This window comes from Oryx dammah, unplaced genomic scaffold, assembly GCF_014754425.2.
Source record: "Oryx dammah isolate SB20612 unplaced genomic scaffold, SCBI_Odam_1.1 HiC_scaffold_27, whole genome shotgun sequence".
Classification (NCBI taxonomy): domain Eukaryota; kingdom Metazoa; phylum Chordata; class Mammalia; order Artiodactyla; family Bovidae; genus Oryx; species Oryx dammah.
Genome location: NW_024070211.1, coordinates 113,437,786 through 113,454,759, shown reverse-complemented (window position 1 = coordinate 113,454,759; position 16,974 = coordinate 113,437,786). Strand labels below are relative to the sequence as shown.

Here is a 16,974-nt window from a genome sequence, read left to right as displayed (position 1 = left end):
TCCTCAAAATGAAACCCCGCATTCCTCAGTTCTTATCCCCAGTCTTCCCCAGTCCTAGGCAACCATTAATCTACTTTCTGCTTTTTTTTTTTTTTTTTGCCTATTCTGGAAATTTCATGTAAACGGAATCACACAATATGTAGAAAAGAAAAATTTCACACTTTAACACAAAATTGTCTTACTTTTGCCTACCCTAGTCACATAGCTTCCAGTGTCCTCTCTCCACAGAGTCTTCCGGGGTCATCTTCCTTACATGTTGATATGCACCAGTATGCACAGAGCACTGTTAACCAGGGAAGCTCATCCATGCCATATGGAGTTTTTATTAGGGTTTAATTACATAGGCATGGTTTACCGAATCAATGGCCATGTGGTTGAACTCAATCTCTTGTCCCTCTTCCTTCCCCTGTAGATCAGGCTGACATGTGGCTCAAAGCTCCAACCCTCTAATCACATGGTTGGCCTTTCTCCTGTGGCCAGCCCCATCCTGACTCATCTCCTTGGCATAAGCATTCTAGGGGCTCACCATGACGCTATCACTTAGGAAATCTCTGATATTTAGAGGCTCCCTTCCACAAATTGGGGACAGAGGCTCCCAAGTTTTTTATTATACAGCAGTTGTATTTTCATCTAGTTCAAAATACTAAGTTTCTCTTGAGATTTCTTCTGTGTGTTATTTATAACTGTGTTTATTTAGTCTCCAAATATTTTGGATTTTCTGGTGCTCATTCTTTATTGGTTTCTAGTTTAATCCCATTTTGGTCTCAGAGCACTCTTTCTGTGATTTCCGTTCTTTTATAAATGTTAAGGTGTACGTTAAGGTTATGGCTCAGGATGTAGTCTTGGTGACTCTTCCATATGAGCTTGAAAAGAGTGTATATTCTGCTTTGATTGGATGAAGTGCTCAGTAAATAACAACTACATCCAGTTGATGGGAATGGTTCTGTTCAACTACGTCCTGCTGATTTTTTGCCTGGTAGATCTGTCAGTTTCTGATAGAGGAGTCCTGAAGTTCACTGCAACTATAATAGAGGATTTGTCTATTTCTGAAAACATTTATATCAGTTTTGGCCTCACATATTTTAATACTGTCTTACTAGGTGCATACACATTTGGGATTGTTATGTGTTAGAGAGTGTGCCCTATTTTCATTATGTAATTGTCTCTGTTTATCTTTCATAAAGGATTGTTCTGAAAGCATATTCCTTGGTCTGAAATATGCTTTATCTGAAAATAATGTGATACTCCAGCTGTATTTTATTAGTGTTAGCATGGTATATCTTTCTCTGTATCTTTACTTTTAATCTGTCTTTTTTTCCCCTCAGTGTCTTTAAACTGGGTTTCTTTTTTTTTTTTTTAAGACTGAAAATTTTTATTGAAAAGTCACATAATCAAGACAGTCAAAACTAAAAGTTTAACTTTAGGTAGCATAAACATTACAGAAACAAAAATGAAAACAATCTCTATAGTTTTTGTATCTACCTAAGAGTTTTAATTCTGATCTTTTGTTGAGATCAACGTGAGATTTCATGTAAATAATTGTCTAGCAATTAATAAATCAATTTTAGTAAAACTGAGAGATCAAAAGATACCTTCAGCAAGTACTAAATCATACTGCTGATGTAATGCTTTATTACTTTATTTTATTATTTATTAGTTTATTTTAATCTTAAGTGGAACAATAAGCAATTAAGGATAAAATCCAATTTTAAAAAGATGCTTTAAATTCTGTAAAACATTCCATATATGAACTGAATTTGGTCAAGTGGTCTCACAGAAGGACTGACGGATGATGGAGTCAAGAGCCATGACTCCCTCAGTGGAAGGGGCCAAGTGCCTGGAGGGGGAACCAGCAGGAGGTGTGGATAGGTCTGCAGATGAAGGAAGGCAAGGAAGGGTGGAGGAGTTCTTTCTCACAGCTTCCTCATGGTGTAGGAGGTGAGATTATTGACCAAGAAAGAGGGAGTGGAAAGAGGTGGGTGGGGCTTAGTGATTTAAGGGCAATGCAACCTGATGGAGGGTTAAGAGCCGACTAGGGAAACACAGCACAGTAGCCTGGGAGAGGACTACACACCATTTTTTAAGACACCCTAAACTGGGTTTCTTGTAGGCAGCATACAGTTGGATGTTTTTTAAATCTATTGTGGATACAATTGGATTAAGATCTACCATATTTATAATTGTTTTCAATGTGTTGCCCTTGTTCTTTGTTTTTGTCTTCCACTCTTTGCTTTCTCTGGTTTTAATTGAGTATTTTATGTGATTCCATTTTCTGTCCTCTCATAGCATATCATTTATGCTTAATTTTCTTAAAATTTTAGTTGCTGTCCTAGAATTTCCAGTATACATTTAGAACTAACCTAAGTCCACTTACAAATAACTCTCTACCACTTCACACGTAGTACCAGTGTCTTATAACAGAGTAAACCAATTGGGTGCAATTCCTTCTTCCTATCTCTTACAACATTGCTGCATAGAATTCATTTATCCATAGTTATTAATATAATGTATCCAATTTATTATTGCAGTTATCATTTTGAATAAGGTGTTACCTGTTAGATCAGTTAAGAATAAGAAGAATAAAATATTTATCTTACTTGTATTTCTTCTTTTGAAGGATAATTTACTGGATACTGGATAATTTCTATGCTGGTGGGTTTTTCCTTTCAACCTTTAAATATTTCAGTCTACTCTCCTTACTTGCATGGTTTCTTAAGAGAAGTCTCATAGGATTCTTATCCTTGTCCCTCTCTTGATTAAGTTTTTTCCCCCTCTGACATCTTTCGTCTTTCTCTGCATCTTTGATTTTCTGCAATATCATATACCTGGGATGGATTTTGTATTTATACTGCTTGGTGTTCTCTGAACTTTCTGGATTTGTGCTTCTGTCACAATAAACTGTGGAAAATTCTGAAAGAGATGGGAATACCAGACCACCTGACTTGCCTCTTGAGAAATCTGTATGCAGGCCAGGAGGCAACAGTTAGAACTGGACATGGAACAACAGACTGGTTCCAAATAGGAAAAGGAGTATGTCAAGGCTGTATATTGTCACCCTGCTTATTTAACTTATATGCAGAGTACATCATGAGAAACATTGGACTGGAAGAAGCACAAGCTGGAATCAAGATTGCCGGGAGAAATATCAATAACCTCAGATATGCAGATGACACCACCCTTATGGCAGAAAGTGAAGAGGAACTAAAAAGCCTCTTGATGAAAGTAAAAGAGGAGAGTGAAAAAGTTGGCTTAAAGCTCAACATTCAGAAAACTAAGATCATGGCATCCGGTCCCATCACTTCATGGGAAATAGATGGGGAAACAGTGGAAACAGTGTCAGACTTTATTTTTTTGGGCTCCAAAATCACTGCAGATTGTGATTGCAGCCATGAAATTAAAAGACGCTTACTCCTTGGAAGAAAAATTATGAGCAACCTAGATAGTATATTCAAAAGCAAAGACATTACTTTGCCAACTAAAGTCCGTCTAGTCAAGGCTATGGTTTTTCCAGTAGTCATGTATGGATGTGAGAGTTGGACTGTGAGCGCTGAAGAATTGATGCTTTTGAACTGTGGTGTTGGACAAGACTGTTGATAGTCCCTTGGACTGCAAGGAGATCCAACCAGTCCTTTCTGAAGGAGATCAACCCTGGGACTTCTTTGGAAGGAATGATGTTAAAGCTGAAACTCCAGTACTTTGGCCACCTCATGCAAAGAGTTGACTCATTGGAAAAGATTTTGATGCTGGGAGGGATTGGGGGCAGGAGAAGAAGGGGACGACAGAGGATGAGATGGCTGAATGGCATCACTGACTCGATGGACATGAGGCTGAGTGAACTCCGGGAGTTGGTGATGGACAGAGAGGCCTGGCGTGCTGCGATTCATGGGGTCGCAAAGAGTCGGACACAGCTGAGCGACTGAACTGAACTGACCTATCTTAAAAGTTCATTGATTCTTTCCTCAGTTATGCCTAGTCTGCTGATGAGCTCATCAAAGGCATTCTTTATTTCTGTTAGTGTTTTTTTTCCTTATCCTTTCCATTAGGTTATTCCTCAGAGCTTCCATCTCTTTGCTCACATTACCCATCTGTTTTGCATGCTGTCCACTTTTTCTGTTAGAGCCCTACCATATGAATCTTGTTATTTTAGATTCCCAATCTGATAATTCCAGAATCTTCATTAAAGCTAAGTTTGATTCTATAGCTTGCTTTGTCTCTCAAGCTATGGTTTTTGCCTCCTAGCAAACTTACAATTTTTGGTTGAAAGCCAGACATACTGTATCAGGTAGACAGACCCAAGGTAAATAGGCCTTTAGAATGAGGTTTTGTGTTTATCTGGCTAGGAGTTAGTTTCTATTTACTTTTTGTTGTAGCTGTAAATTTTAAAGGCTAAGTTTCCTCCAGTGTCCTTTTGTCTCCTCTGTTATCTTTGGGTTTTCCTACAGATTCTGTTAATAGACGCTGAGCCTGGCTTCAGTTATAATCTGTTATTTTACAGGAACCCTACTGATGCAGTGGTAAGATACGAGGGAAGGAAGGGGAAACATTCAATATAATTCTGGGACTAAGTTGCACTCTTTTAGTGAGCCTCTGCCTCTGGGCTGTAACCTTCACAAGTGTTTCTCAGCTTTTTTCCCTTCACTTCGTACAGCTTCTTTCTTCCCTCACATAGGTTATTGTGGTTTGTTGCTTGGTCAGTAAGTTGTGTTCGACTCTTTGCGACTCCGTGGATGGTAGCCCACTAGGCTCCTCTGTCCATGGGTTTTCCAGGCAAGAATACTGGAGTGGGTTGCCATTTCCTTCTCCAGGCAATCTTCCCAACCCAAGACTCTAACCCACGTCTCCTGCATTGGTAGGTGGATTCTTTACCACTGAGCCATAGCTTCCTTTGAGGTTAAGCACTTGTTCAAGGCAACAAAATGCTCTGGGCATATTTCACTATAGTTACTTCTCCCTTCCCACTATTGGAAGGGAAGTACAAGGGGATTGTCCTTTGCTGTTGACAGTGAGAACTTGATGGGGTTTCTGGAAGTAAAACTCACAAAAGTGTCAGGGCCCCTTTAAGGTTGGGCCCCAGGAATTTTCATCTCTTAAGCTAGTCCTTGCCCAGTCTCCGGCAGTAGTTGGTTATCGTCTAGGTATATCTCCCAGTTGCTGGATGTTGGTTTCTGATCCAGATAAACTGAGTCTCTGTATTGCTTTTAAGTCTGAGTTGCCATATATTTCAAGTTACTTTGCCATTTTTTAAAACTTAGCTATAATTTAAGAGTATTTGGAACTGACTATATGATACCATGGTAAGTTTCACATTTCTAATAAAACTAAATTTTAAGTTCAAAATGGTGTCACTGGATATTCTTGACATACACAAAATTTCTTTCTCTGTATTAATGCCTAAATAAGAGTTCCAGCCGTACCTCTAACAGCCAAAATGATGTTTGATGCTTAACGTTTCAAGTGTCTCTATCCATTCTTGTTTATGCCAAAGGCTTTTCGTGTGATGAAAACTAACAAGTAGCTTAAATTGAGGTATTATACTTGTTGCAAACATTTGTTTGCATGTCAGTACTCTTTTCCTTGCCTTATTTCCCCTAAGATTTGATTGGGTTTTTCTTGAAAGTTACACTAAGCTGTGGCACTGATAGCATTTTCTGCAGCAGAGCTCCCACAGCTGCTCCTCCATCTTTCCATCAGTCTTTCGTGTGGGAGGCAGTTTTGTTGCTTGAGAACATGTTTGGGAAATTTAACAAAATAATTGTCTGATCATAAGCTTGTACTAGAAAGACACCTAGGAGCTTTGCTGGAGTGCTTTTCTTTAGAAGGATGATAAACTCAGTTGACCATCATCTGGCCTATCCCACTGTATCTGTTACTGAGTTCTGTGTAATGCTTTGAAGAAGTTGAGTCCTCCCACCATAGCCACTGAGACAGCATTACATCTGATGGCAGAACTTTTTCTTAAATCCTTCAACATAATTCTACTGCAGGAAAAGTATTACCAGAATCTCTTTGAAGCTAAGCTCCTCAAGTAGGCAGATACTGAAACTAATAAATAAAGGATTGACCTCAAAATAAGGAAGGAAGGTTAGACACCATTTCTTCTCTTCTTTAATATGTAGTTGTGTGGGGTTTTTTGTTATTGAGTTGTGTGAACTCTTTGTATATTTTGAAAATTAAGCCCTTGTTGGTCATTATTCAGCCATAAAAAAGAATAAAATAATGCTCTTTGCAGCATATGGATGGACATAGAGATTATACTAAGGGAAGTAAACAGACAGGGAGACAAATATGATATCATTTGTATATGAAATCTAAAAAAATAGTATGAACTTATTTACAAAACAGAAATAGACTCACAGACATAGGAAACAAAACTGTATGGTTACCAAAGGGTAACCAGTAAAACTTGTCAGTTCCTAGTATTTAAAAGGTCAGATTGATGCTCTTGACCAATGAGTAATTTTGAACTGTCTATAAGCACTGGTATAATTCAGTGATTAAATTTGTTGTTAGAGCAGCTGTGCCTTAAAATTCCATTGATATTAACAAATTAATTGCAGTCCTGTTCTGTCAGTAAATGGCTCGGCTCTGTGTTAAAAGGCGTGTGTGAGGCTAGTGGAAGCTACACCTCCCATCTCAAAGGGGTGTTAATGATTCTCAGAGCGCAGTCATAACTCTTTTACATGACTCTTCCCGTTAATATCATTCCATCTACTCAAGGTCTGCCGACGTCAAGTAAAGGAAATTCGTGATTACCTGGGAAAAGGAGAATGAATGATATGTAGTCTACCTGGTCTAGGTAGTCTGCCTACCTAGAAATAATTCTGCCCAAACATGAATCTTCATCACGTTCCATTTATTTAAAATGCCTATGTTTTACCTTTACCTAAATCTTATATTAAGAGTTTGAAAGTCAAACTCACTTTCTAATTCTTTCCTAGAAAGTATTGCTTTTCTGAAATAGGTACTGTATCTCATTTATCTTTGTATTCCCAATGCTTTGCACAATGTACATGCTTAGTAAGTAATAGTTTAGTTAGTGACTGATTAGTTAGGCTTTGTTAACCATACTAAACATTATCTTATTTATCATCTTATTCTCTGAATGTATAGCACAAATTTACAATTTATATATTTCCTATTCTTTTATATGAACTAACTTTCCCAAAAAGATTGAAAGCAAAAACCAAGTTCTCTATTCTTTATTTCTGAGTACCTAGTGAGATAAAATAATAAGCCCTCAGTAATACTTAATATTGATTTGTAAAATCACTTTCTGTGTAAAATTACAATTCCTTTTGCAGGGGTCTCTCCATAGTTTTAGAGAGATCTAGTTTAGAAATGTAGTGAAAGTCTATAGTAACTTAGTCATTCAGTAATTACTGTTGAATATTGTTGTTCGTGGTTGTTAGTCACTAAGTTGTGTCCAACTCTTTGCAACACCTTGGACTGTAGCCCACCAGGCTCCTCTGTCCATGGGATTTCCAGGCAAAAATACTGGAGTGGCTTGCTGTTTTCTTCTCCGGGGGATTTTCCCCACACAGGGATAAAACTGGTGCCTCCTGCATTGGCAGGCAGTTTCTTTACTGCTGAGCCACCAAGAAAGCTCCACTGTTGACTGACTTGATTTATTTTTAAGTAAAATTCACTGGTCTTAAATGTAGTTTGAATTTGACAAATGTATGCATCCATGTAATGAATTTCTCCAACAAGATATAGAGCATAGAGCATTGTCATCACCTAGTAAATACCCTTCAGTCCCCTTTCCAGTCGGCCTCTTCCACATTTTACCTGTTCATGATATTCATATAGATGGAATCATCCGATATGTGTTCTTCTGTGTCTGGCTTCTTTGACTCAACATAATGTTTTTGAAGTTCATGGGTGCATTTCTTTTCAAGAGTGTTCATACTCTCATAACTTCTTTAGAACTTAGTGCTGACTTCTAATACTTCATATTCATCACAACACAATGATTTTTCTTTGTTCTCTAGGACTGTGAATTCACTTTATTATCTTTATCACTTTATTGTAATGTTTAGTGATAGATGTATCATCACTGAAATATCTGCATGTAAATTAAGTTGAAAATGTAAAGATATAATCAAATGAAACTCAAATATCTCTAACATTATTGATTCTATAAGGCAAGGTTGTTTTTAATACAGTGTTTTTCACTAGCATACAATAGGAGCAGTTTCACCTTTCCTTGCTTTTGTGTATTTTCCAGACACACAGACAAAAATGAAATGTTTAATTTTTCCTTTGTATTGTATGTCTTAATAGAGATCAGATTAGCTTTCTTCAGTATGAACTTGGATAAGGGCAGTAAGAAACCCTGTTGTTTCCAACCTCCACTAAGATGAACTGGCAATATGTCAGGAAAATTCCCAGTATAGAGCAGTTTTATTACAATTCAGTACAGTTGGTTCTTGCATAACCTTTAGAAAATCATACATAAAACATTCTCATCTGTATAAATAAAAATCACCCACGCACTTTATTAATAGCTTTGTTCACTTTTTCCCTGGGACGTGTGCTGCACGCTCCTACTGTGCCCCCCTTTTCAGTGTTTTTTAAAGATAACTTTCTATAAGCTTTCTTTAAAGCAAAAAGGTTAGGTAATATTAGGAATCAAATACAAGTATAAGATAATTTTGATAATTCTCCCTCTTGATCACGCACATAACTAGTGTTTCTAAGTGTCCTTTTTACATTTAGTGACAGGGAGTGTGGATTTTTCACAATATATAGTCAGTTTAACTTCAAGAAAGAAAGAAGAAATAAATGGAAATAAGAATCATAGTTTATTTGTGATGTGTTTGGGGGTTTATTTTCAACCATATATATTTTTAAGGTTTATGTCACTGTTAGTAAATAAACCACATGGTGAAACCAAGACCATACCAAGTGGAAGTCTCAGCCTTTCTTCCTTAGTCTAGTTCATTAGCAAAAATGTGTTTGTTTTCAGGTGTCGTCTTCCTGAATCCAAACTTTAGAAAACCTTCCATTATTCCTCTAAATTATGTGTTATAAAATAGCCAGATAGTTGAATAATAAGCATTTAGATCTAACTGCTAATTTACAGGAAATACAAGGGTCAAAGGAACATATTAAATGACATCACTGCCCAGAATGGGGGAAATTCTGCAGGAAAAATGACCCAGTTTCTTGAACAAATGAATAGCAAAGCATAAGGAGGAAAAATGGCTACTTTTTTTAGATTAAAAGAGATTTAAGATGGGTCATTTATACCTCAAAAAGAGACGAGGAGAGGGAGAAAAATACTCTATCAAAAGAGAAACAAAAATACTTGGAGGCAGTAAATAAAACAAGAATGGTAAAATATTGATAATTGTTGAGGCTGTGTGATGAGTATATAGAGCTCTTTACATTATTCTCTCTAGGTTTGAGGTTTTTTTTCATTATATAAAATTAAAATACACAGAACAAGAAGGAAAAATATTGATTACCCTTGTCATTGCAAACAAAATTATATTCACTCTAGGAATAGCGTTTTAGTCCCGGCAAACAGTTGGTGGTGTTCAGGGCCCCGGTAAACAGTAGCATCCTATAAATTAAATTAGTGTATTTCAGGGAAGGAGGGCAAAAGTATTTCTAATACAGCTATTCTTAACCTAGAACTCAGTGTCCTCTCTTCTCCCACTGGATGTCGTAAAATAGTAGAAGAAATGCTTCGTTTGAAAGGAATGATGAATTTGGAAAGGAAGATGCCTCTGTCTTAGGAAAAGCAGATGGACCTAGGTTAACAGTGAAACACAGGAAGTATCTCTGCCTTTAGCATTAGTCTTCCTCCTGTCCAGTGTGTGGCATTCACCTGGGACTACCGTCCTCTAATTGTGAAGTCAGCGATAGGGCCTTTCTCACAGCCAGCCCCTTTGATTCCTATATTATTCTCTGATAAGATACCTATTTTACTACAGAAGATTTTTTACCTTCTGTTGCTTTTGCTTAGTTCTATAAAAATGAATGCTCTTAATGAACAAATTAAACCCTTCACAAACATGATTTTAATACAATATAATTTGCCTTCAGAATTTTTTTCTGTGACATTGACTTCAAGGTATTTTTCTAGTAGAATAAAGTCTGGGTCTAATCAGGACATAGAACTGCATACTGTAGTCACAATCAATATTTTGATATTTATCCACATATCATAGCAAAGCAGGTTTGCAAAATTAATGAATGCTGAAAACAGTTCCTTCCATGGACCTGCTTTTCTAATTTGGAACACTGGTTTTCAGGCTATGGAGGCTTAACCCAGCCTGGCTGAAGTGATCTAGAAAGGATCCCTCACAAATCTACATTTTAAAACAAATGCCCTTTTTTCTTGGAGAAGGAAATGACAACCCGCTCCAATATTCTTGCCTAAAGAATCCTGTGGACAGGGGAGCCTGGTGGGCTGCCATCTATGGGGTCACACATAGTCGGGCACGACTGAAGTGACTTAGCATGCACGCATGCATTGGAGAAGGAAATGGCAACCCACTCCAGAATTCTTGCCTGGAGAATCCCAGGGACAGAGGAGTCTGGTGGGCTGCTGTCTATGGGGTCACACAGAGTCAGACACAACTGAAGCGACTTCGCAGCAGCAGCAGAAGCCCTTTTTTCTGAGTTCTCTAGAATCATTCTGCCATGGCAAATTTAAGAGCAAACCAAACATTCCTATAGCCCAGCTGCATGTGTAATTTAAATTATTAAGGTATCCCAAAAAAGTAATAATTTTGCATTTGAACATATTTGTAAAATCTGTCTTTTAACGTATCTGTATAATCTATTATATCAATTAAAGTTTGAGCTCTCAGCTGGAGTCATGTCTGTCAGTTTAACTCTACCTAGCCACTCTCATGATAACATGAAAGTATAAAGATATCTTGCTAAATATATCTTAAACTTGATATGTCACATCTTTTAAACCTAGAACTTGTGATGATAGAAGGAGAAAGTTTAAGTACCAAATGAAGGGAATAAGTCTGGATTTTGAAAAATGTTACTATCAAGAGCATTTTTTGTAAAAAAAAAAAAATATATATATATATATATATATATATAAAATAATCCTAAATGGTTATAGCTACTGACAAAAAAATAATTATTTTATTTATTGCATACTGTTAGATTCTTCACTAATCACTGTATTTAGAGTCTTACAGTGTGGAAGTATGCGCTGAGCATATGTACTATAAAATCTCAGTTAAGATTTTGGAGAAATATAAGTGATGGAAAGTAATTTTTGTTTCATAGTCTGTATAATCTCTGTCAGCCTGGGGAAAAAGAGATCATTTTCTTGAAGAGGTTGGAAGTACTGTAATGAAAAAATTTTAAGCATGTTTTCTAATACATTTTATTAAAATTACCCATCTTTTGATGAAAACTGATGAAATCAGCACCCTCTCATCATAATGGCCAAAACTCTTTAGCCCTTCACTGGAGTGCTTTTTATCCTGATTCTTAACATGTTTGCTTTCTGAATTCATTTAACATCTAAAAAGTTGTTGACAAAGAAATGTAGTTTTGACACTTCAGGAAAGACATTTTCTACTTTATAAAATTATGTTTCTACATGTGAAATTTGAGAAGGCACCAAAGTGAACACTCTATAATTAATTTAAAGCTATTGTATTAGCACTTCAGTGCCATTTAGAGGCAATCCATACTAATATTTAAAATTCAGTTTTTTACTTACCATCTTATTATTGATATTATCAACCAAATTGAATAATTTTCCTCAAAGTCATTAAAGTAATCCACAGGAACTAATTGTATAAAAGAAAAAACAAAAAATCATGTTGTTTTAAAATGAAATATATCAGTCAAAGGCACTGCTTTATGATGTTTTGTTTTCAATAAATAAGGCTTTTTCCCCCAATAAATTAAAGCATCACATTATTAATACTTCCCATACTCCAATAATAGGCAGTTTTTCTAATTATCTCCTTAATACCTATAGGCAACTTTCTGTTGTTTTTGCTAATATGAATAGAATGGTAAAGCCCAGAGTCCAATAAGAGTTACTGACCTACACCTGAACAGGTCTGACCAAACTTTTTACCAAAGATGCTACTGACAAGAGAACAGATTTAAATTGTATTGCCTATTTCCTTTTGTTTTTTTATGGTAACATGTAAGTGAGCGTGCAAATAAGTATCAATAGTTAAAAGACCAATAGAGCAGTTAAAAGAGTAAAGAAATTAGATGACATATTCAATCAGCAAACTAGAATATCAGTTTCTGACTGTTTCTCTATCCTCCCAACTTCCCATATGAATTCCTTGTTGATAGGAACTGTCCTGTTCTTCCCTGTATTCCAGATACATTGCCCAGTGTAGTTCATTGGAGCCAATGTAATGATTTAGGCCAGAAACTTAAAACCTTCCATGAAATGTCATTATTTGCTGCCGGCAGGGAAAACAAAGTGAAACTGGAATATGCAAAAGAAGGAGGAAAGAGTCTCTCTTATCTTACATAAATATAATAATGTTTGAGGGAAGAGTACAGATGTTTAAAATTTTGTTATTTTTAATTATATCTGTGTTTAGCCCATATTATTTGTCTTTAGAGCATATTATGTTACCAAAACAAGCTCACTTTTCTAAAAGTTTGGGGATTTTGCTAAAGTGCAAACAACAGCTTGTAGAAAATATAACACATACACACAGATAACCAGCCTAAAACTGCAATGTATTCAGTATTGGTATTTGATAAATAAGGGTTAGAAATTTTGAATTGGAAACTAGAATATTAAATTGCTCATGTACCTTTAAAAGTATCTCTTTTTAAATTCTTACTGAGAGAATAACTATTAAAAATTTAATTGCAGTCTTTTTATCATTTTGCTTTGATTTTATACTAAAAACTACCAAGAAGATAACATTTAAGTGTATCTTTTTCAATATGACAAAGTTACATAAGAAGAGAGTCCCCCAGCACGTAAAGAAAAATGCAATTATTTTCTATTCTGAATCTCCAGACTGCTGTTTTAGAAAATCATATCTGATTATTTGCTCAGCAGAAGATTATTGAGTTGATTTAGCTGTGATTTTATTTAACAAAGCTTCAACTGCATTCCTACTGTGGAGTCCGAAAAAGGTAGAGAGATATAAATGATACATTCAAACTGTGATTTTTGTGAACAGGGCCATCGATGCACCCCTCGGAGCTAATAGCGGAGATGAGAAACAGTGGGTTTGCACTGAAACGAAATGTACTGGGGAGAAACTTGACCGCAAATGATCCATCACAGGTAATGATCTTTTTATCAGTAAGCTGAAAATGTCTATAAATCTAAATGTGATTGCTTGTGAATTGCTACTTAATGTTTTCCAATATGCATATATCCATAGGAAGGCGAGATAGAGCAAAGAAAATGCCTAAAATACATCTTGATTTTGCTTCTTTATTATTTTAGCCTAAATGAGAAATTGTTTTTAAACCTATATTTTAATAAATGAAACTGCTTCTCTGGGTTTTTGTGGATAAAATACCTAACTGATCTGGTGATAAGATTGTTACTTTTTCCTTCCTGCTAACTTACCCTGAAGTGATATTAAACAGAACCAATGAGAAGAAGTGTATAAAAGCAAAAAATAATGGAAAATATTTTAAACAGTTACTTGATTAAACTGTGCATAGATCCAGAAATGGTTGAGTTTAAAGGGTTGTAGATGTTCTAATATAAATCATTTATTTCATGTAATGAGGAAACTGGAGCCCACAGAAGTTAAGTGATTTCCCTAAGATCATGTGGCTGTTTAGAGACAGAGCTGAGACTAAATCCCAGACTCCCACTGGCATAAACTTGTGCTGCTCTGAGAGAGTCACATTCCATCTCAGACATTGCTAGGGATTGTACGTGTAACCTATCTACTGTGTATAAAGTGAAGTGAAGTGTTAGTCGCAGTCGTGTCCTAATCTTTGCAAGTCCATGAACTGTAGCCCGCCAGTCTCCTCTGTCAGTGGGATTCTTCAGGCAAAAATACTGGAGTGGGTTGCTGTTCCCCTCTCCAGGAGATCTTCCCCACCCAGGGATCAAACCCGTGTCTTCCGCATTACAGGCAGATTCTTTACCTAGAATACCAGAGAGCTCTGAGCCACCAGAGAAGCCCATTTATTATGTATATGTACTGTTTAATATGTTTAATAATGTACTGTTGAAATTATAAAGGCAAAAAGTGTGGGTGTTTTGACCTTCCTGTAGAGTTCGTGATCTTCCTGGGTTTTATGTTTCATTAAATTAAAAAGAAAATATTTAAACTCACAAGTGTTTAAATTCAAACTTAAGAGAGAATTGTAAAGCCATTATCCTCCAATTAAAAATAAATAAGTTTTTAAAAAAATAAAAGTGGAGAAAGGTTAAAAAAAAAAAAAACGAGAGAGAGTAGAAGCCATGCTTTAACCATTTTGTCTGTGTTTCTCTAGCGTCCTCTCTTGATAAAGCTGTCATCTTAATCTCTTAGGGCATTATGATCCTCCTTGGCAGGTAGACTACAAAAGTTTCTGAATTCCACTTTCCAATCCAAAATGTCATACTCATCAACAGTATGTCCCTAATATAAAACTTACTTGTAAATGTTTCCTGATAACTAACTTGTTTCCTAATCTAGCAATTTAATGATGTTTTTGTTGACTTAGGAATATGTTGCAAGCGAGGGTGAAGAAGATCCAGAAGTTGAATTTTTAAAGTCACTAACAACCAAACAAAAACAGAAACTCCTCAGGTGATTAAAAAGTGTCTGTTTAATTAATTCAACTACATTTTTTCTTATGTTTCATTTTAGGGTCATATTCATCTCTGATCCTAGGTTTAAGGTACTTAAACCATGTATCACATTGATGTATTGATTATTCTTCAGCCTCAGTAATATAGTTTTGTCTTTCAGGAATATGAAAATGGATGTAAGATTATATACTCAGCTTATACCACCAAGGCACCGCACTTTTCAGAAAATTTAGTTTGGAAATAGATTTATTTGTAGGTTTTACTTTTCATAGTAGATTTGTATATCTTTATATACAGTTTGTTCTTAGAAGATATTGTGGGCCATGTATTACTCTCTTTAATTTTGTACGATTTTATGAAGAATGCTGAAAATGCTAAAATTTAAAGTAAGTATGAATCATGTTAAACAGACTACCTCGAGATTAAAGAATCTAAGAAATGTCTGGTGAGTCCAATAGAGGGAGCTCATGTTGTTTCAATATGTGGAGTTTTGAGGATGGCTGGACAGAATCCAGTGAGGACATTTTTATTTCAGAGTAACTCAAATATATCTTATAAATAAACAGTTACTCTTCTGAGAATGTGAATTACTCTTTAGAAATGCATAATGCCTTAATAGAATTGTCCTAATTATTTAATAAGTCTAAACAATTGTTGAAAATTAATATGTGATCTTTTATGTAACTAAAATAGAGTATTAAAAAATGTAAAAATATATTGTTATTCTGAATTTCTGGAGAATATGCCTTTGAATTTTGACAGTGTAATGTTTTGTATTTCCATATTTTAAAACAGTACATACATAAAATTAATGTTTCATTGATTAGAGCTTTAAATTTGAGTTTGCATTTGGTCCAGCTAATGTTACAGACCTTTCTTTATGCCATGGTGACGATTATGTAGAATACTATATAATTTCAAATTCTGATTCAGTAAAAAAATGTAATAGTCATTACTATAGAGGACAGTATACTGAGACAGTTAATGTATTTTTAAATTTAAATTTATTGTGTATGTGCCTTGAATAATTTAAAAGGAAGAAAATGATTTGTTGTTTAATAAAAGTAAAGAATGTGTTTGTATTTGAATACCACTTTTAACGTTTCTAAGAAACTGTATTGTCTATTCGAAATTTTATATTTGTCAGTGAAAGTACAGACTATTTTTACATAGCCTATTACTATTTTTTTCCTAATAACAGGAAATTAGATCGACTTGAGAAGAAAAAAAAGAAAAAGAAAAAAGATAGAAAAAAGAAAAAGCTTCAGAAGAGCAGAAGTAAACACAAAAAACATAAAAACAAGCCCTCCTCCTCTTCCTCCTCCTCCTCCTCTTCCACCTCCCCGTCCCCACTATCCTCCTCCTCCTCCTCCAGTGACAGTTCAGAAAGCAGCAGTGAGAGTGACGACAAAGGGACAAAAATACAGGAGAAGAAAAGAAAGAAAAACAAGCGTTCAGGGAATAACAACAGTGATTCTGAAGCGACAGGCAAGTCTAAGCAGAGAAAACGGGATGAGGAACGTTCTTGCAGTCACAGTCACAAGGAAAAGCCTAAGTTTTTAAAACAAGAGAGTTCTGGGGAGAACAGCAAACGGAGCCATCCTGATTCTGACAGAAAGCCCAGAGGCCGTGACCTGAGTCCAGGGAAGAGAGGATCTGGGAGAGAGGAGAGGAGCAGGAGAAGCCGGAGCAGGGGCGAGAGGAGCAGGAGAAGCTGGAGCAGAGGCCCCGGCAGTTGCAAGCCGAGAGAAGCAAGGGAGCGGCCTCGGCGCAGTCCAGGTGAAGAGCGGGACAGCAGGGACGCCAGACGCCGTGGCACGGACACACACAGAGGAGGGGAGGTGCATAGAGAGCATTATCGGGAGATAAGCATACTAGAGTGACACCAGAAGAATGGAGCAGAGTAGAGAACAAAGAGAGACTTACCTGCGACAATCAACTGCAAATAAAAGTGTCTCCACTTTTTTCTTGAATACCTTTAGCAAGGGCTAAATTATATACTGTTGTCTTCCTAATAAGAAGCTCTATTTTAATTTTTCATCTCTGTAAACTGTTACATCAAGTACAAAACTACATGAATCCCGTAAGAATAAACTTTGCAAATATTTGTAAGTAATCTATTTGGAGGCTGTAAAAATATATTCTGTTGACAAATGTTTCTTGTACCCTATACTGAAATAAAAACCCCTTATTACTCTGTGACATTTTCATCATTAAAAGAATGACAGTACATTGAA

At 35.9% G+C, this 16,974-nt stretch overlaps 1 protein-coding gene across 2 annotated transcripts in view; it reads left to right on the top strand.

The window, feature by feature from the left end:
- CIR1 (corepressor interacting with RBPJ, CIR1) overlaps positions 1 to 16,974 on the top strand; it is a 37,886-nt gene extending 20,912 nt beyond the window's left edge. The window contains exons 8-11 of one of the 2 annotated variants that reach the window (XM_040228193.1): positions 13,155 to 13,261; positions 14,650 to 14,735; positions 15,939 to 16,432; positions 16,463 to 16,974. In XM_040228193.1, the coding sequence (XP_040084127.1) occupies positions 13,155 to 13,261; positions 14,650 to 14,735; positions 15,939 to 16,432; positions 16,463 to 16,620 (845 nt within the window). In that variant the 3' untranslated portion in view covers positions 16,621 to 16,974. Of the gene's footprint in view, positions 1 to 13,154; positions 13,262 to 14,649; positions 14,736 to 15,938 lie in introns of both variants that reach the window. The other variant, XM_040228191.1, reaches the window with a different exon arrangement.